General features: G+C 38.7%; 1 protein-coding gene across 1 annotated transcript in view; it reads right to left on the bottom strand.

The window, feature by feature from the left end:
- LOC142078402 (macrophage mannose receptor 1-like) overlaps positions 1-15,543 on the bottom strand; it is a 65,272-nt gene extending 49,729 nt beyond the window's left edge. Inside the window, exons 1-6 of the mRNA XM_075140865.1 lie at positions 15,483-15,543; positions 11,139-11,540; positions 9,479-9,652; positions 5,863-6,027; positions 3,061-3,174; positions 1,350-1,496 (exon numbers count right to left, since the gene is read on the bottom strand). Coding sequence (XP_074996966.1) covers positions 1,350-1,496; positions 3,061-3,174; positions 5,863-6,027; positions 9,479-9,652; positions 11,139-11,540; positions 15,483-15,543 — 1,063 coding nt within the window. The remainder of the gene's footprint in view (positions 1-1,349; positions 1,497-3,060; positions 3,175-5,862; positions 6,028-9,478; positions 9,653-11,138; positions 11,541-15,482) is intronic.
- Positions 15,544-21,688: the final 6,145 nt, after the last annotated feature.

The raw sequence follows: 21,688 nt of genomic DNA, 5'->3' as shown, positions 1-21,688 counted from the left end.
TGATAGTATATTTATAGGCATCAGTGTTTAAGAACTGATGTATGAAACCTGAAAAGCTGAATAGTAGCCAATTGAACAATATAAGGCAACCTATATAAATTAAACTATCTGGTTATGAGCTGTATACAAATAGTAAAAAAACTTTACATCTTCATTTAGGAAAGAATTAAAATATGCACTGAAGTCCTCCTCAGCTAAGGCAACAAATATGCTTGATTTCAATACTGAAGTATTAATATAATTAAGTATTAAATATTTATTTAAACATTTAATTAATGAGACACTAGCTCATTCTTGTGGCTTTTTTCTCTTAGCAATAAAGCAAAACAAATTAGGCAGAAGTCTCTATCCTAAGTGGTTTTGACTGGACTGGTTATATATTGGCAAAAGCAGGAAAAACATTTAAAAACATGTTTTTTAAGCCAAATGTCAAACACTGAGTTTCCAAAACATCTGGTTTGCCAATTATGCATATTAATAAATGGACTGGAAATCCAGTAATGGTTTCGCTTTCTGCTTCTAAAATCTATACAAAATAATGTCAGTAGAAAGAGAAGGAAACTTGGAAAGAACAGAAAGAAGAAGTGATGAAAAAAAGGAATAAGTTACAAGGTTTTTATAGTACACAGGGAGATAATAAGGAAACAGGTCTAAATAAAGCTATGAAAACTTATCCCTGTTTTGTCTTTCCTATGTACATTAGGCAAGTGCCAGAATTATATTTCTTCTGAAAAGGTGTCTGTGTGTATATATATATATAAAATTTAAATAATCTCATAAATAAGTTAAATAGTTTTTATATATATACACAAATAAATAATTTTATATATCTATATATAAATATATAGTTATTTATAAAATATATAGATATATAAAAATTATTTAACTCTCTCAAAAGAACGTTAAAAAATTCCTCTAGATTACAAACTTGCACTGGCAAACTTACTCTATTTCATAAGTAGTAAAAATGACAGCAAGAAGAAATAGATTAGTTTCACTGAGTACATGGGGCTTTAGATAATTACATCATTTTTTAAAAACATTAAATTATTTCTCTTTTTATTTTATGAACAAAATCTGACAGTTCTGCTTGGTTTTGGAAAAGAGAACTCCAGCATTTCTGCAATTTAGAACTCAAAGTTACTGAAGAAAGATTACTATACAGCAAGTAGGGAGGCCAGAACAAAAAGGAAGTACACACTGTTCACTTTTACAAGGAATGTTGGTCAAGCCACAATCTGCAGAGACCTTTGCTTGTTTTTACCAAGTGCAATAACAAATACCTATTAGAATTACAGATAAAAAACACTGGTCATTAATAATTTGTTGAGGTTTACCACCAAACCTACCTGTAGGAATAATGAAAGATTCTAAAGTAGCATTTCCTCGTTTACAAATATAGCCAAGTTTCTGATCGCATTCCCGATTCTCCCACTTAGCACCTTTGCCAGGATTTAATGCTGCACAGATTTTTCCAGGTTCTGGAGAAGGATGTCCTTAAAAAAAAAAAAAAAAACAAAACAAAACCTCAGCAACATATAAGCACATCACGGTTACCCTCCCAATTACTCTTACATTCTAATCTGTTCCATGCTTTAATTATAAGATACATTAACATATAGACAATTGTGATCCTCCACAGTCCTTTAGACTGAACAGGGCAGTTCATTCCCTTAAGAGATATTTTTTCACAGCAACCACAAGTTGAGATATTTATACAGTTCACAATTTAACAGCCTCTTCACAGGTTCAAAATCTTGATGGAAGGTATTAGAGTGCACCTATTTTGTTGTTTGTTTTTTTTTTTCCCTTTCTAAACAAAGAATGTCTAAACTCCAGAGCACAATATTTCGGTGAAAAAACTGTTCAGTTAGCTAGCCAAATTCTGGACTTAGTATAACAGTAAAGACAGAAAAATAATAAGTAATTATTTCGCTAATGTGAACTTCTTGTCCACTTGTCTAAACAATATGACAATAGTAGGATATTTGGGTATTTTCAGTTGAAGATTAGCATTAGCACCAACAAGAACACCTAGAAGAAAAGTAGAACTTGTAGAACAGAACAAATTTCTCCAATAACCCAGATGAGCTTTTCAAGGTCCGGTCTAATGTGATTAAACTTACCATGGATTTTCTTTCATTTCTGAACACATGTCACTATACTACATAACAAGAAAGTGTCAGTACTGCTCAGCAATAAACACAGCAAAACAATATTTTTTAGTGTGCAGGACTGTTCACTGAAAATTTTCTTATATCATTATGATTTCATTACCTTAGATTCAGTTAGTCTTATATTTGTGGTCATGTTATATCTTCTTCCCATAAGAAGAAAAAGATATGCATACTTCAAAAATACAAATTTAAATTGTTTTAATGTACAAAAAAAGTTCAGCTGTTGGCAGCTAGCTCTCCCAAATGCCTAACCAGCATAATTTTAGTTTAAACTTAGTTCCCATGTTTTTTCTGTGGTTTATTTAGGGCTAATGAGACGGAAGAATATGAAGCTTCCACAAATTCTTTTAAAATATACTAGTGGAAGAACAGCCAGCTTTTGAACATCCAGGGTAATGAGGATGAAATAGAGATAAGCTGACCAAAGTAAAGTCATGGAGGAGACAGCACAAATATAAAATAGGTTATATGGACTTAAGAGTATCACAAATTGGAATGGAAAGGAATTTTTTTTAAAAAAAAAAAAGCATACACTGACCAGTCTAATCTCACAAATGAAGACACCTATAGCATCAGATATATTCTGTATTCATATAGAAATAAAGCAAATTAAGAAGATATACAAATGAAGTGTAAATAGATGACTTTTAAAACTTTCCTCTGGATTTTGAGGCTACCATTTCCATTGTGAATAATAAATTAAGCCCAGTGTGTATCCCTAGCATAAGGGCCATCAGTCACAGTGTTTATAGCCACAGCTGGAATCTTTCAACATCAAAACAAGCTCAATAATTGCAGGAGAATAGAGTACTAGAAAAGAAATATCTTATACGAGGACCAAATTTTTGCCTTTTAAACTGAGTAGCAACATATTTAACCTTACCTGGAACCCAATTTAGGTATCGAAAAGGAGCACCACCAACCCATTGCCATCCGCTGTTGAAATTCAAACTGTTAAGACCAAACCAGAGAGCAGAACTCAGTCTGCCAGTCAAACCTAGGTAACAGAGACAAAGAGAGATACTGGAAGTGCACAGCAAGAGCAAACACTTTCTCAAAACTTGAGAGCTGAATTCTAGTTAAACCATCTGCTTCATTTTCCCAGTACAAGTTTTAACAACTTTCAACCTTTTAGTTTAGATGGCTATGCTAAACCTGCAAAACATGTCATCTTACATGGGTCACTTTAGTTTTAGAGTTTTCACATTTTTAGGTGTGGAGAATTTTATTACAATAGAAAACAAAATGACACTTCTGCATGCTCTTTGTAAACCGATGATCATAAATATGAAACAAATAATTTTTTTCCAGAATTATAAAATATTAAATTGATAAAGTTGCACAAAAGGTCACAAAACCAAAAATCAGTTTTCTAAAATGAAACATGAATAGTTTCCTATTGTGTATTTTCTCTTCCAATAAAATTAACAAATGTGAGTTTCAAATTTACAAAATACTGTAAAGTAAAAAAACTGTTTGCATTTTATCAAACTACATTAAAATGTGATCATTCTAAACATCATCTTTTTAACAGGTATCTTGTACATTTTTCAGACTTATCTGATTTCACTTCTCTAGCCAATGATAAGTCAGGCTTCTAAAACCAGTTCCAAATTAATCCTCCAGTTCTGAAAAGCACCTAGAAATATTATGTTTAAGTATGGTCCTGCTGAATTCTCTAGCATTATTTATGGTCATTATTAATCAATTGTCTATCTCTGCCTTTCATATAAGACTTGGAAGCCCAGTTGGATGACTGCTGATTTTTTTGAATTAAATGTATTTCTGCATAGCTCACAAAAAATCATTGCACAATATATACTATTTATTTCTGCTTGTATGTATTTCTGCTTGCATCATGCTAGTATGTAATTTTGCTCTATATATTTGTCTTTGACACCATGATTATGGGTAGCACTTGAAGCATGGCAAAGCTAAAAAAAGGGGTCGTTAAGCACTGGAAAGGACTGGAATGTCATACCAGAGCCTGATTTGGCACTAACATATTAACGTGTTCCAGTACTTCTTCTATACAAACAAGTTGTTATTAAAACAATCAAGAACTGAGCATGACAGAAAATCCTGGTTCTGCCAGGAGAGCTGTAGAATGAAAAACTCATTTTCACATACATTTGGCAGCAATATCTACTAGTTTGCAATTAAAACACACCTATTAATAACTCACTTCTATATGTCAGTGCCAGATTGCTCCCTTGAGCATTAATTATGAAAATTGTCAGAGGGCTGGAACAACCCTCCTGTGAAGAATGGCTGAGAGAGTTAGGATTGTTCAGCCTGGAGAAGAGAAGGCTCCAGGGAGACCTTTATCACAGCCTTTCAATATTTAAAAGGGGCTTATAAGAAAGATGGAGAGAGACTTTTTACCAGGGCCTGTAGTGACAGGACAAGGGGCAACAGTTTTTTAAAAAAAGGGGGTAGATTTAGATCGGACATAATGAAGAAATTTTTTACGATGAAGGTGGTGAGACACTGGAACAGGTTGCCCAGAGAAGCTGTGGTTCCCCACCATTAGAAGTGCTCAAGGTCAAAAAAAAAATCCCCAAAAAAACAAAAACCATTGAAAGCTTTCTACTTACCTATTAAAATGAGTCAGGCTGTGAATGCACAGACTAGCCTGCCCTTTGTGGGGCTAGCCACTTACGCTACAGTAAAATGTACAGGAATCAAACATTAATTTAAAACCCTATAGCAGTTAACTTGCTTGTCCAGCAGAGTGCCGCAATGCCCCACGTCACCGATTATAGCTCAAACACCTACTGAGAGGAGGGCATTTCATGCTGGAGTCTCTAACCCACCCATGGGCTGGGCAAAACCTTTGGGAGAAAGGTGAAGTGGTGTCAAGGACTAGCAACCTGAGCAATCTGATCTAGTGCAAGACGTCTCTGCCCATAGCAGGGGGAGTGGACTTGATGATCTTTAAATATCCATTCCAACCCAAACCATTCTCTGATTCTATGAACTTACATAGTACAACATATGGCATAGAAAAGCTTATCTTCCAACTGATGTAACATATTCAAAATATTTTCTAATCTATTTAATAGATGAATTAGTGGACTACTTCATGTATGTACACAGTCTAAGAAGGTAATAAAAAGGAGACTGTCTCATTGTAGAATGTAAATGTATTCAAGCACAAATTCAGGACCGAATTTTTTCAGAGAAGTTTGGAAATTACTTCCAAAAAACATTGAAGGACATTGAAAATAAAAGCCCTTTTGTTTATTAGTTTTCTTCTTTTCATATTTTAGCACATACTGATGATACAACACCTTTAAAGAGATAAGCCAAAAACACTGACTAGTGTTGTGTGTGTAGTACACACAACAAGTAGAGCACAAAAAGGATGATGCAATCTTGGTATCTGCATCTTTGGTTTACAAACTTCTTCGCATTTTCCTCCATTCCAACATTCACTCTTTATTGCTTGCATTACTTAATTGCTGTATTTTTTATGTTACTGTAAGTTTCTGGCAATATTAAATCAGGATAAAATAATTGTTATCTGTCTAATTTTTCCAGCTAAATCATTCAAGATAACAATTTAAATCTACTAATTATCAGAATTAAACAAATATCCATTTTCAAGATGGAACATGCTATATAAGTGTCACTGCTACAATAATGCACTTTTAAAAAAAACTGATGGATAATATTACTCTACCTGTCAGGTATGTTTGTTCATGCAACTCTGTGATGCTTAATAACTCTGCCTTCTGTTGTTGACAGCTTTTTCTTGCCTGATGCCATTTCAGAGCTGCCTCAGAGTTTATCTGGTACTGGACATTTGTTAAAGGATCGGTGTTCCACAATAAATCAATATTATTAACTGTAGGAAGAAAAAGAAATGCTGTAACTAATCATGAAGTCAGAGACAGAAAAAATACAGAATAAATCGCTTAGCAAAAATACACAAACCTAACCACTGCAATAGAGAACTGGTTTGAAAGGAGTCCTGAGGCTCTCTAATGTGTTAGTAAATACAGGGCAGAGCTAACCCATGACAGTCATGTTGGACAGCACACAGGTAATGAAACAATGTCACCATTTTCTCTGGTATAACAAAGCTGCTGTTTAAGATAGAAAATGAGTGGCTAAAATCATGCTAAAAGAGTTGATTTCTCACTGTGGAGAAAAAGACTAAAAAATTCGAGAGTCGTACTAGCTAAGGTGTACATTAAGCTGACCACTTTTCTGAGATAAGAAACCCCAATTTTTTTACAAAATTTTGGGTACTGTGTAAAGTGGCTATGGATTTTCTTCCTGTGATAGAGATAATCAGACCCAAGCACTGAACACAAAACTTAAATTATCAGCATCCATCTCACCCTTTCCTGCAATTCCTGATTTGTCTTATGCATGTATCTGACATACCACCATGCTTTCTTCTCTGCCACATGATCTGTGATCTCCCTGAATACTTGAACTTGGCACTTTTAGGCAATGCCAAACCAATGAAAACATCATCCAGCAGGGACCAACATTAGAAGTGGCCCCAGAAGGTACCACACTCCTTACACTGCTGCAGCCTCTCTTGGCTCACCTCAATTGAATCCCCACAACAAGCAACAGACAACAGTGTGATCGTGCTCTGCCAAAAATGGAACCTACAGGAGGCCCTAACACTGAGCTAAATATCACTCCATAAAGAGATTAAAGTTGCATGACAAAAGCAGAATATAGCAGAGGTCACTGTATGTCTGCTGACAATGGGAAAATGACTGAAATTCCTGCAGCCAGTATCAGAGTTTCTCAAGTTGCAAGCTGTGAAAAATTTGAAAGAAAGAGGTCTTTTCCTTTTCCGAATTCAGAGAGCTCAGAAAACTTAAGTGTGCAAATAAGAGGAAAACAGTACAATAAACAAAACTCAGGACAAAGGATGAGCCATGTTAAATGTCAGCAGGTCAGTAACCAGTTCCACTTTTTCCTGTATTATATCTGATAGTCTATAGATAATATGAAACACTTCTTTTCAAATTAGCCTTAGAAAACAAAAATCAAACATAACCTACTGTAATATTGATATTTGGCTAAAAATGGGAACTTTCATCTGATTATCATTATCCACAAACCAACTTCTGTCCAAAATATTTTATGACTATCAGAAAGCAAAATTTCTTTGCTACACTATGTTCTACATGACCATAAATTCCTGTGCATAAGCACAAGCCTGGGATAAAATAGAGATTGCAAAAATAATAAAATCTATAATTCAATAAAGAAAACTGGTTCTGACTTGATAGAAAGGGTTTTATTAGTCTTGTACAATTATTACGGAGGAAGAGGTAAACAAGACTATTTAAATATTTCCTCATTCTCTGCTCTTTTTGTTTCCTTCCTAGTCAGATGCAAGTTTTATGCATCACTTATAAGGCTTTCTAAATTCTTCACAGCAATTCTAGCTCTTTCATCTGTCAAGAACGGGGCCTCAATGGACTTTTGCCCACTTGAATCAGCACATTTCATGACTTACTCTCCCAATGGTCTTACACTGTACAACCTGTTTTCTTCCCCAACACCTACTTTTACATTGCAGTGCAACATACAGCTCAAAAAGACACACTGTAAACCTGTAAAGAACCAGTATTTCCTAGGCTACTAAAAATTGTCTGATGTAGCAACACTTCTCAGTTTCTTCCTGTGGGATTTAAGTGTCTACTGGCACTGTAGCAGCATCTCTTTTTAAAGCACCAAATAAACGGTTATACTCCCAATTATGTTACCCTCACTGGTCAAATTTCTACACCTCTATTGAGTGTAATAACTGTTAGAGTCTTACGCCCTTTTCATTTTGGAGAACATTTGAGCTGGTTTTGCTCACAATGAAAAAGAGTAACTGGTTCAATCGTGATAATTTCACTGTATGTCCAGGCCCCAGTATGAACAGCTGTAATAGTTTGCTTCACATATTTTCATATCACCACTTTTGCTCTCCCAGACAGTTTAAGAAACAACAATCACTTTGATCTTATTAAGTAAACTTTAACATACAAAGACTTAAACGTTCTATGTTTAAAGGTGCTGTTGGAGTTTATTAACTTATCACACTCTCATGCAGTGCGTTCCTCTTTTATAGGGCTGACTAAAACTTCTGCTACCACAGCCAGTCTTTCTTTAAAATACATGACCCAAACTTGAATATTTTATAGCCAGTACTGAAGAATCAGGAAGGAAACATGCAGGCAATCAGCATAAAGCAGCTTTTTCCAAAAACAATCACAGCCATCTGAATAGATTTCCTTGAATTATGCCAAAGAATTAAACAAAATTTTAAAGATGTCTCCTATTTGCTATATTCAAAGAACACTAGACAGGTAGCATTCTTAAGTTGATCTTGCATGTGCTGTATTAATGGGATATTCCCAACACGGTTTTAATACCTTGAAAATAATACTGACAGAAAAAAAAACCCACCATGCAATTTTTATTTGTCTGAAATAATGAATGCAACATTCATGGAAATCAGGCAAGGACACTAATACTTCATCATCAAACCAGTTAAGATCAACCCACACTGTTTTCTTCACATCAAAGGAAAGACATGTTTTTCTCCTTAGCTCTGACTGCGGTCAGCTGGAGCTTTACAGCAAAACACAGTAATAAAGAAGAAGGGAAGGAGAAGTGCTACCTCTTTCAGTATGACAGAAGCAGCAGCAGCTTGTAAATTACTTGGAGTAAATTACTCCAATTTACTTAAAGTAATATCAACATTTCTAAATAAAGTTCTGTATATTCATAATACTACAGTTGAAACACTAACTATACTCAAGCCAGGGTATTTAGAATATAAATACTTCTCATTGATTTTAAATACTGAACTACAACACAGCACACAGTTTTGGGAAATACTGGGATTTAGTAAGAAGTTCGTGTAAGCTCATTCATGTTTAAAAGGCAACTCATTCTACAAAGTAGTCTTAATTTTCAGTTAAGCTATATTCTAGTTTCCAATTCTGCTGCATAAACTTCTGCAAGGCCTTTTGCATATACTAATGTAACATCTTTACATCTAATTAACTTTCTATTTAAGTAAATGGTGTAATTACAGATTCCAGCGTATGATTAGCACACTTTCACCTGGATGTAGTTGGTCAATTTTTTTATGCTGAGCCCTATATTTGCATATTTAAGTAGTTCCTAAAAAGATAGCAGGCTGCATAGAGATGGAAAAATGCACCGTTCCAAATCATATTTTGTACAGTAAAGCACATGATAAGGACACCAATATTTCCAGGCAGCTGAATAACAGCACAGCAGAATCTTGAACATAAAAAACTTACATTTCAATGGGCAAATTCCGTATAACTTGTCAACATCAAAGTTTGAAGTGGTTGCACACCAGAACCAGCCATCTGATCTGCCAGCATCAGTGCAGTCAGCATACCATTTATCACCAAACTTAAAAGGGAATATACAAGGTGCTCCATTGGCATTTCCTTTCACTGTGTAGGTATCTAAGGAGACACAACAATTTAAAAATGTATAAGCAGTAATAAGGATGGGATATATATCAGTTCAGCTTTATGATCATATTCCAGCATATTATAGCAAGCAGAGCTTGCTGGCTTAGTATACAAACTATACTAGAAATGGGACATTGATAATTTTACTCTCTAGGTCTAAGCTGATACCCATGTCCACAATGAGACAAATTTTTATTGCTTAAGGAGACCACTGACTGGAATTGACTGAGCCAAGACAAATACATTCCCATGCTAAATTTTACGTGCATAACAATCAAAAGTATAAAATCCACACAGTTAAGCAATTTTCTTTTTAAGCACAAACAACTGCTGAGTCTTCTGTCAATAACCCACTCAATTGCTGACCCTTTTAGACAGGGAAGAGCACGTACGTATAAACTTGAAAGATATACACCCCAGAGTGACTCCAATAAATACTATGCCCAAATAAAATTTCCATTGGCATCTAAAGATAATTTTTGTTTCTTTAGAAACCTGAGTCGATGAAACTTATTGAAGTAACTAAAGCAATTTTCTGTGTGTGCACATATAACTTACATGCATTGATGGGAGGACATATAGAGGAACACTACTTGACAGGGACTGCTAGAGAGATGACATACCAAGGTCACTGTCTCACAGAGCTGCTAGAAAACAAAGGAGGAAGGAATGGAAGGCCATCACTCCATCTTCCCCCCTGCCTCCTTTCACATAACTTGCTTGGCTATGGTTCTTTTATTCTGGCTCTAGACCAAGGACTAGTACTGTAATCAGCCTTTGTGTCAATCCTAGAAAATGCATGCTTACCACCCTCTGAGCCCATTTCTGTTTATCAAAGAATACTAAATGGAAAGCCAAATGTATTCCCAGATACCTATCATAAATGTATGTATATATGTATGTATGTATCATACATAACATTTTAAAATTTAACTGTTTAAATTATCTTATTTCTTTGTCTAACATTTCAACACCAACTCCAAGACTCACTTCAAACACCTAGGAAGGCATCTTCAATATGCTGGAGCTGAAGATATCAAGAGTTAATTAAATCCTTACAGCATAATTCATATTTGGTCCCCAAGGAAAAAAAAAAACCAAAACCAAAACCATAATCAACAGACTATACACTCACACTACATCTTTCTGTACACATGTAAATAGTAAAAACTATCATTAACTGTAGTGTAATAGTTATACATGTGTACTGACTAACATAGACTTTTTCCCCCCTCTCCAAATGAATCACTACCATGCATGGTTAATTATCTATCAGAATGTTGACAACTTTGACAAAAAAGCAAAATGAACCCCTCAAAAAACATAAAAAACACCTTCAAGTATTGCTGATTTCACCAGAAGTCACACTCGCTGATCATTAATGAGATGAAGGAAATTCTCCTACACTTCTAAATATTTTAATTAGATACACATAGAAATGAGTTTGAAATACAGAAATTAATTCACAGAACTTTACCTTCATAGCCTCGAGAACACAGATCGTCTGTGGTTCCGTAGACTTTCCACCTACTCCATAAACCAGATCCCTTGTACAGCATAATATTCCTTTCCTGTCTGTTTCCATAGTTGAAAAACAAATCTTCCCCTTGGATTGCAAAGAGAGTCTCATTTCTGCATTCCCATCGCTGAAGTTCACTAGCCTTGTCACAAGGATACAGAGTGATCGGAACCCAGTCTTTCTTCGATGGCACTCCCAAGCACAATTTGAATGCTATGCTCATAAGCTGGTGATCTGAGACCCACCTGAATTTTTGTGACTCGTTCTCTTGAACACAAGGAGCAACAGTCACTGAATTAGAACTTTGAGCCAGTACACAGCGCTTGTGGTCTTCATTATATATTAAGAAGATGCTAGTATCTGTAAGACAAAAAAAACACTGGAATCATTTGGTTTGAAGTATCTTTCTTATTATCTAAATGAAATACAAATCTGGACACTACTCTTGGGGTTAAAATCTCATCATATGTTCAGCAAAAGAAGGTGTGGTACTCTGGTGGCCTACACCTGCTGAAGTGACTGTACAATGCAGTCAGATGTGAGGACATTTCAACTATTTTGCACCAGTGAAAGCATCTACACTCAAAAGTGCAAGGCAGCAGAGATGCAGATCTAGTGTCTCCTGTAGTTTTAAAGCATGGGTTAAACTGAAGAGAAAAAACACACTCATGGTATTATTCCAAGCTGCACCTATGGGAGTTACTGAAACAAGGGTGCACGCACACTGTACACTGCAGATTCTGACACTGAGCACTCCAGCAGCACTGGCTCCCAGGCGTGAGGAGATGACAACACCCACTAAGTTCTTCAGGCTCCGTTTCCCCAGAGTAGGGAGTTCTGTTCCCATAAGGTCTGCTAAAAACCCTAAAGTCTTAACTGAGGGGAAGAATATTTTTTAAGCTTTATTCACAAGCTACTTGTAGGGCTGGAACAGCATATTCATTTTTCACTCAACTGCAGTAATCAGTGATTTCTCTCTCCTTTCTTACATTGCTCCATTATGAATAAAATACTGACAACAGTGGGATTTGCCATCATCAGGTATGCCTCTTAATGACTTATGAAAATCTATGAGGCTCTTCATAGCTCCCAAAGTTATTTCTCCCTTGAAGTAAATAGTGCTTCACAGTATGCATTTTCATGTATTCAAAGTTTATTTCAAAATTGTAACCACTAGAAAAGTTTTTAGCATCTCTTACACTTGGATGTACTATGCAGTGCAACATTTTTGAGCTGGTCTTGCCCAAAGACTAAGAATTTCTCCTCTCTGATCCCCTTGAGATACATTTTAGCACGGTAACTTGATAGTTCTCTCTGATATTGGATCGCATAATGCAACAGGATGCACAAGGTCTTAAAACTGTATTTTAACTGGGCTACAAGTTGGGAAAGAGAAATACTAATTTATGTGACTCTAGGGATTGAAGCTAATTAAGACATTATTTATTTTAGTGTATGATTACCAAATTAAACAAATTCTATAACAGAGGAATATTTAAGGGGAAACAGGAAAAATTTTCCCTTCTGTTCTGAGGCTCCAATACGGAAATGATCATACTTTTCTGCATAAGAACAACCTGGGAACAAATAACCTCTCTCTCAGAGAAAGAGCTGACCTAGACTTATCTCATCCATGGTTCAGTTTCCTTCTCCTGTCCTTTGGCTTCCAACTCACTGGGAAGTAGGGTAAAACTGATGAGCACTGGAGACAGAAATCATTACCTTTTGCCAATCTGTTTTACTCACAGACAATACAAGGAAATGTATAATTATCACTGCTGGTGATAACTGTTTTTATTCTGCTTTTCTACTAGCATTTAGCACAATGTTATTGTAAACTGATATATATGCAACGCTTGCAAGTCTCCTTTTCCTGAAATCTTATTTAAAGTTTCTGGGTAAAAGAGATGTCAGACATTTTCACATGTGTGGAAAACACTGCACTGCCTGATCTTTCAAACTGCTAAAATTGTATTTGTGGCCTAAAATAACATTCCTTATTTTATGCAGCTTAAAGTGTTAAAGAGAGGATGCTATGCACGTGAAAAAGGTACCCCAGAGTCAAAAGCCTGGGTTGCTGCACCCAAGTCTGAAAGGGTGCGGAGTTTTGGCTTCAGAAACAAGGTTAGAAAGCTGAACAAAGAGGTCTGGCCAGTGGGGGAAAAACAAAACAAAACAAAACAAAAAAACACCACACAAATCTTTGGTCCTCTGCTTTTCTGACTCCACCTTTACAAAAGTGTTAGCAGTGTGTAAACACGACACGACTGCTTATACAAGGGCCCCAGCACATGCAGGGCTCTGACAGGGAATAATACATAGGTAAGCAGCTAAAGGGCCAACACAGCCGAGCAGGCACTGCAAATAAGTTGGCACCAAAACAGGACAGAACAGGAGGTAGCAGGATGCAGGAGCAACTGTGGCTGAGACTGTAGTTGCTGGATTTCTGAGGAGATCTGAGGATTTCCTTCCCCTCAGAGTTGTTCCTATCTCATCCATGACCATACAGCAGACTTGTAGCATGGTCCTGTGTTGCTCTAGTTTACAGCTTTATTTCTGTGTTTGTTCTGCCTGCGCGGACACCAAAGAGTATTCCCGTACAACACTTTCTGTGTGAGTTATCAGATAGTCTAGAAGAATATGAAACAAGCCAGGTATTTGTGCAACACTTTCCATGTCCTGTCAACTCTTCTCTGTATACACTTGATACTGCTCCTGTCAACATGATGAGTTGTATCTGTAAAATGGGCTGAGCAGAATTACTCATATAACCATTAACTGTGTTTCCCTGTTCTGTAGCAACGTTTGCTATAGAGCTCCCATAACAGGGTGCCATTATTCACTGTAGATGAGCTGTAGGTGGTACACTTAAAGGTCCACCACAGTGTGATCATGAGTACCACAGGCTTGGTTCTTTGAATTACACCAATTTCTAACAGACTAATCCATATTTTGAAAATTACTCCTAGGAGGTTCTTTAAAATGCATAGGAACGTGCCAGGCATAAGAACCAACTTACCTCACAGTTATAACCCTTCCAGGGAGATCTAGCATCTTTTCCCTCTACTGTCCCAAGTAGATCCTAATAGAATTTTTATCACAGGCTTTCATTTTTCTTCACCCACCACACTGTGACTATTTGCCTATCTCTGGCTCCAACTTTTATCCAAAGAATTGTATCATGTACTGTAAAATCTCACTGGCCAAGTATCTTTTCCACGGTAGAGATTTCCAGTCTGCCAACGTAGCTTCACACTCTGCAGCATTTGCAAACTATCACAGATTATGCAAGCGTAAATCAAGAAGTAACTCATGAAGCCAGTGAAGCGCTACCAGTGTTAAACAGTAATGGAGAACACAGGAAGAGCACACCAAAAGCCAGAACTGAGATGGGGGGGGGGCAATAAGGCAGCAAGCAGGTAGGATGACTGTCTTCTCCACGCAGACTCTCACTTACCAGATAGCCTGGTTGCTGCTAATTGATTAGCATTGCTAATCATTACAGTGATTGCTGCTAATTACACAAAGCAAGAAAGGTTACAAAGCAATGTAATGAAGTTGTGCTTCAGTAGACCTCAAACTGGACAGCCGAGGATGCCGAGAGGCTTTCGGGAAAAGCAGATGCAAAACTTTCACTGAAAAATAGCAGTGCGCTGGAAATCACAGTAATTCTCAGAGCGAGAGGGTGCAAGCTCCAGGTTTCACCACGAAACACAGCTTTCGCCTGTTTTCACAGCTCTATTCCGTGCCAATACCTCAGCTACCTTAACATCCCCCCACAAAAGCTATCTGCCAAAAGCAGGTCCCCAGGCCCATCGAAGACCAGAGGACTGGAGGAAGGCAGAGCCCCAACACCAGGCCCTCCCACAGACCTTGGCGGCCAGGAGGCAGCTGAGGGAAAGCAGGGTGATGGTGTTAAATCGATTGGGGGCTGAGCCCCCTAGGCAGTGGGGGAAACTGAGGCGCTTGCCAGTGACAGCCCTATTTGGCACCCACAACACCATGGGCACCCAGAGGGCTGCCTCGTCGGGCAGCTTCACCCACCGGACACCTCAGGGTGCAGGCAAGGAGGGTGAGACCGTTGTGGCGGGCGGCTGAGGGACGGCCCGAGGGGAGGCGGCAGCTCGCCGCATCGAGGCTTCCCTCAGGCAGCACCGAGGGGGTTAAAATGGCCACGGGCTTCTCCACCTGCGGGGCTGCTTCCCTCCGCCCGAGCCCCAGGTCAGGCTGGGCTTGGTGCCCGCCGCGACCCCGCTCTTTTCCCGGCACGTCTCACCCCGCACAGCCCCTGCGGGCACTTACCCAGCAGCGGAAAAACCCGGGGGAGAAGTGCGAGGAGAAGCAGGAGCAGGGAGGGAGCCATCGCCGCGGCTTCACCCATGGCGCCCCGCCGCTGTGAGGAGAGGGCTTCCCGCCGGGCAGGTCCTCCGCACTTGTGAAGGGCTGGTGGATCAGGGAAAGCTCTGGGCTCGAAATGATAAGGAAATATCCTGTCACATGGGGCGTGTTGAAATAACAGGAATTCGCTGTTCAAACTTTGCTTTCCTAAGCTGATTTTTTTTTTCCCCTCAGTGGAGGGAAGAGCGTCCTTCCAGGCACATGCAGGTGATAAAGTGGTGATGGCTGAGAGGAGGGTTGTTGTTGGGTTTTTTTTATATCCTCTTTGCGACCCTGTCAGCGCTGCATGTGGGTCAGCGGTTTGTTTTCCAAGCAAATTACCCAAACCCGCGCCGAGGGGGCAGGACATCCCCCTCCTCTCTTTCTGAGGTGAACCCAAGTCTCAAACAAAACCCCCGCTCGAACGACCGGGTTTCTCCCGAGAGCGAGGACTGCAGAAGTAGCAGAGACCTACTTTTGGGAAACCGGCATTTGGGTTGCCCCCCCGTCCCCATCACTCCTCCCCCACGTGCGAGCAACAACCACCGGGGAGCGAACGCGGGACGCGGCCGGGGCCGGCGCCGGGGCCGGAGGGGGCGGCGGGCGGCGGGCGCAGCCTATGCTGGGGGTGGGAAGGACGAGCCGGAGGGGACCCACGGGCTCAAAAACTAACGAGGCATTTTCTGATCGGCGATAAATTGAATTCAACCTATTTATTTATTTATTTATTCTTCTGACTGTGCTGGCTCTACCTGCTGTTAACAGGATTCAAATCTTGCTCGTGAATCAGAGCGTGAGAAAAACAAAACCTTGCTCGCTAGCTGGGTTTTCACAAGCTGAAGCACCTACTGGAATTAAATAACCTTTCTGAAAAGGTGCCTTTAGAGCACAATCTACCTTGAGGTTTTTATGGCTTCTTGCTGTGCTGGGTAGGAGACCTCCCCGTATGCTTTTCTGTGGGGAGCAGCACGTTATTCCTCAGAGGCCGTTACCAGTATGTGGTCTGAAGGGTCCGAAATGGATGGAATACAACAGTCTTACTGCTGTTTTACACAGAGAGACTTTTGTAACATATCACACTTACTGAGCTTTGTGATACAGCATGCACAAATTTGAGAAGCACCAAACCTACCGTGTGTGAAGCATGTTGTACAGCAGCTCTCCCTGTACTGTCATGCACTCAGAAATCTCTAGTAAGTATTGAAAATCTTCAAAAGCCTCCTTGCTGGAAGTTCTGGGTGGAAAAGTAGAACACGTCCAGGGAAACACCAATATGAGATTAGCATGGAAGAAGACAGGGCAGAGTGAGAAGGTACTTTGACAATATTGTTAGAGGAGAAGAAATGATGAAGGCCAAGCTCGTTTGAAGTCAATGATGAAACTCCCATTAACATTGGAAGGGATTCCAGCCAGGCACTTCAGCTGTGCTGGGCCCTCCTGCGGACTACATGTGGGGAGTGAAGAGGAAGTCCTTCATAATTTCTCTTGACATCTGTGGACCCACGTAAAGGTTAGGCACAGCCTGGCCCAGGGACGGGAGGTGGGAAGTATTTCAGCCATAATCAGCAATGTTCTGTACCATTATGTTGATGAACTTTCATCTGGGAAACTTCATCTCTTGCTGCAGTATATGGCAGATATTTATTATTCACTAACTATTTGCAATGGCCTTTATGCTGAACAACTAAAAGATACGAGTGCTTGCACTGAGGAGATTATAGCTAACTCAAATAATCATAGTACAATTCAGAAATGAAGAATTCCACCATATTCTAGCACTACCACCTTCAAAAGATTCAGGCATTCAAAGCATGTATGAAAAGTGTTTTTAGAGGTAGAAGAAAAAGTATTTTCCTAAGTCACCTTAATATTTGTCTACGTATTTATTTTACTAGCAGTTAGCAACACCTGGAAGCCCAGGAAAGCATCTAGTGGTAGAAGGAACGAGTCAGAAGATGGAGAATAATGTGCTACCCCAACAGAATACTGTTGTTTGTAAGACCGTCACTGAAAGTTTGGGAATTCTTTTGGCCCAAGATAAACAGAGAAGGGAGACACCGTGTGAAGTTCAGTCTCAATGTAAGTAAGTACAACTGCCACAAAAGTCTTTAGATTAAACCCAGATGATTCAAATAGCAAAGGGGGCTGCACATAACTTAAGTGCATATGTATGTCATGCAAATAGGCAGAAAAAATGGAAATAAGTAAATGAGTAGTTACACCTATTCAGCAGTCAGTGGCTGTACCAGGAATGAGCTATACTCTGAAGTGACAGAAGGAACTGTATTAGGCCATTCTTGGAGATTCTCAAAACTCAACTGGACAAGGAGCTGAGCAACCTGACCTAAATTTCAGGTTAGCCCTGCTTTGGGGAGGAGGGTCGTACTAGACCTTCCAGAGGTCCCTTCCAACGAAAATGAGACATCAGAAGAGCTGCTTTCAAGACAAATATTCCAGCCTTTCTTGGGATCTGTGCCTCCCAAGAGCTCCCCTCCTGATCTGCAAACTCCCTTTTTCTCATTGTCCCTTGCACACACTGGAGATACTGCCACTTCAAAGCCATTTTGAGTGTGGTGTGTATATATATATATGTATTTATATATATACCACGTCTAGAGAAGCACAGGTCTCGATGAGCTTATTCACATAGCCTCCATGTCTCATCTGCAGCATACCCCTCAACAATTATGTCTGGAATTGGCTTGCTCTTTGGGAATCATCTCATAAATACATGAATCGTATATTCTCATCTGATATAGTCCAAGGGAAAGATTTTCTCTCTTTTGAGACAAAAGGATTCAGCAAAGTCTCAGGCTATAGTGATTTGCAGGCAAATAGTTACCAGAAGTTCAATCTGCTAAATAACTAGTGACAGGATAGATGCCCTAGATATACATATGTTTTCATCTCTCTCTGTGGGTAGCAAGCCAGCTGCCATTTGCATTTGGAACAGAAAGGCCTAAATTCCTCTGAAACAGGTCGGACCCTCTCTGCTTTTGGCACATCCAATACTTGCGACTGGTGACTTCCTGGCCAAATATCCTGAAATCCTGAAGTTACAGTGGCCCTTGACTTTGATAGTCAACAGGAAGATGGAAAGTTCAGTCTAAATGAAATCATATCCAGACCTGAAACATAATATGCCTATTTTGTTTGTGTTGAAGCAAAAGAACTGGATTATTATCCATTCTTTCACATTTGCATCCAAGAGTTTTTGATGTTTCGTATGAGAACCTGTATCTCTCAGATGGCATTCAATAGTTTTCTATACATTTCTAATGTTTGCACGGTCATATATAATAAACAAATGCTCAAGAACAAAATGTACATCATTTGTATCCTCTCAATTATCACAATACCTATACTGTATTAAGAAGCTATATAAACAAGCTATTGAGCAGGGAAAAAAATAAGAATTGGCAAAGTTAATATTTCTTTTTTATGCAAATCAGATTCCTCTGAAATGTTATTCCAAATTTGATTTTGAAGTTTCTGATTTCTGAAACAAAATATAATAAAATGTTTCAGGAAGGAGAACAATCAAGGCTTTAATATCTGTCGCCAGAGAACCTTTACGTAGTAAAAGTCCCTTGGAGATGCCATCAATATCATGTACAATATTAACTTTAAATTTAACTGATGCAATCTTCTATCAGTGCTTTAAATTTAAAAAACATTAAAAATTCCAACATTCTGGCTTTACTGCAAAGCAGGAATGTCATTGTTCTTTGCATACACTTTACTTCATAAATATACATGGTTATTGGGAATATATGTGTACTCTCATGATTTCTAACATTTCAAATTCAGTTTATGCTTGACCCACACTATGAAAATAAAGAGAAATGTCCATGCCATTGCATTTCTGGTTGCTTACAGCTACAAATGAGTGTCACCTATATAGTTAAAAGCCACAGTAAATACAGCCCGAAGTTTTCAGATGCTCAGACCAAGTAAAGACATTTTAGAAGGTTTCTGCTTTCTGTCGTCACAGAGGAGTCTCAAGCGGCAAAGGAGAGAAGATCCATGGCTGCAGAACACTCAGTGTACCTACATAAATCCTGTCACGTGCCTTTTATCAGCTCTGATTTGATTTTTCCATGGTATTCCACTACATCATGTTTCAGAAATACAGCTAGATATTGGATTGTGGGGTGGGGACTGTTTCATATAAAATATAGATAAGAGGTCCTTAGTTATAAGGTGTTCACATCTTAAAATTAGCATATTATGTTAGGGGCTACCTGGTGAATGCAGCCAAGACTTACTTTCTTTTAATGAAAAGACTTTTCCTTAGCAAAGCCACCAGTTTAGCATATACATGATTTTTTATTTCAAAACCAGAAACTGTAAGTTATACACATTTCAGAGAATAGCTGGGAAATAGCCTGCTTAGGGACAGGGAGGAATGTAGCCATAAACGGCGCCACTTTCTATCCACCCACCAAGAAAAAGCATCTGGTTTAAACAGAATCCAAAGATGATACCAAAGATTTTTGTATTGAAATATTTCTTCCATGGGCATCATGAAGCCTTCCAGCATTAAGACACAGATGTTTGGAAGTTCTGCAATGGAAGATGCTGATGACTTCTCCCCAGCTTAATTCTTCTCAGTGTTTTTTCTTAAATGCTTGACATCACAACTTGCTTGTGAGATACCAAGTTGTAAATACTTTCTCTCTTGATACAGACATTACACTCTTATTCTGTGAACAGTGAGGTAGTTCATATGTAACCAAGCAAGGTATTTTTTGATTCTATAGTGATTACCCGTAATGGAATACCCCCTATAAACATTTCAGCATTTCATTAGTCATCCTAGAGTATTTAAACAACATTCTCACACTATTGAATGATTTTGGAGAGTAAGCTTTCTAGAAGATTGTATTGTTGTAAAGAGCCAAAGTTTGATACTGTACTGGTTTTGGCTGGGATGGAGTTAATTTTCTTCATAGCAGCTCAGAAGGTGCTATGTTTTGGATTTATGACCAAAACAGTGTTGATAACACAGGGATATTTTAGTTATTGCTGAACAGTGCTTGCACAGCGTCAGGGCCTTTTCTGTTTCTCATGCTGCCCAGTCAGCAAGTTGGCTGGGGGTAGGCAAGGAGTTGGGAGGGGACACAGCCAGGACAGCTGACCCCAACTGACCAAAGGGATACTTCACACTGTATGATGTCGTGCTCAGCAATAAAAGCTGAGGAAAGGAGGAGGAGGAAGGGGGGACATTTGGAGTTACGGCGTCTTCCGAAGGCCCTGCTTTCATTGGGAAGTAGTTGAACACCTGCCTGCTGATGGGAAGCAGTGAATGAATTCCTTATCTTGCTTTGCTTGTGCATGCAGCTTTTTGCTTTACCTATTAAACTGTCTTTATCTCAACCCACGAGTTTTCTCACTTTTACCCTTCCGATTCTGTCCCCCCATCCCGCTGCAAGGGAGTGAGTGAGCGGCTGCATGGGGCTTAGCTGCCGTTGGGGGTTAAACCACAACAGATACAGACTAAAACATTATTTATGAAGATCATTTCAAGAACTTTACTATTCTATACATTCTAATTAGTATATAGGAGCCAGAGAATTTGGCTTTATTTAAACCAGACTCTTTCAGGGGTCAAAAGGATTTAAAAGCTAAGAGGAAAATCACAGAAAATGGACAGAACTCTTGAATTTTCTCTAAGAATTTTCAATGACAGACAAACTAAATGTAACTATCAAATTGCGGAAAAATTATAGCACTGTTGCATCTATCTAAAAGAGCCAAGACACAAACCTATGGATGCTGACCAACAGTCACGAGAGCTGATTTCTAATGTAGCTAAGGCTGAAGCAGGCACCATTCCTCCATACAGGAGCTAGTAAAAAGAAGGGTTATGAAAACTTTCAGCACTTTTTCATCTCATGTCTTGCTTTGCAGTCTTAAGATCATCCTGTTGACTTCTGCAAGCACGTAGAAATGAGACAGCTAATAGGAACAGTGAACACAACAGTGCATAAGTAGGATCCAGTTCAGCACTGGTTTTACAATACCATTATCTCAACAAGAAATTTTGACCCTTGGTGAGGAAAAAAAAAAAAAGTAAAGCACTGCCAAGAAAGTAGATTTATTGTTCTGTAATTACTTTAAATCCCACA

The sequence above is a fragment of the Calonectris borealis genome, chromosome 2 (genome assembly GCF_964195595.1).
Source record: "Calonectris borealis chromosome 2, bCalBor7.hap1.2, whole genome shotgun sequence".
Lineage (NCBI taxonomy): Eukaryota > Metazoa > Chordata > Aves > Procellariiformes > Procellariidae > Calonectris > Calonectris borealis.
Note: the sequence above shows the minus strand (reverse complement) of the source record. Positions and strands in the feature narration are given on the sequence as shown.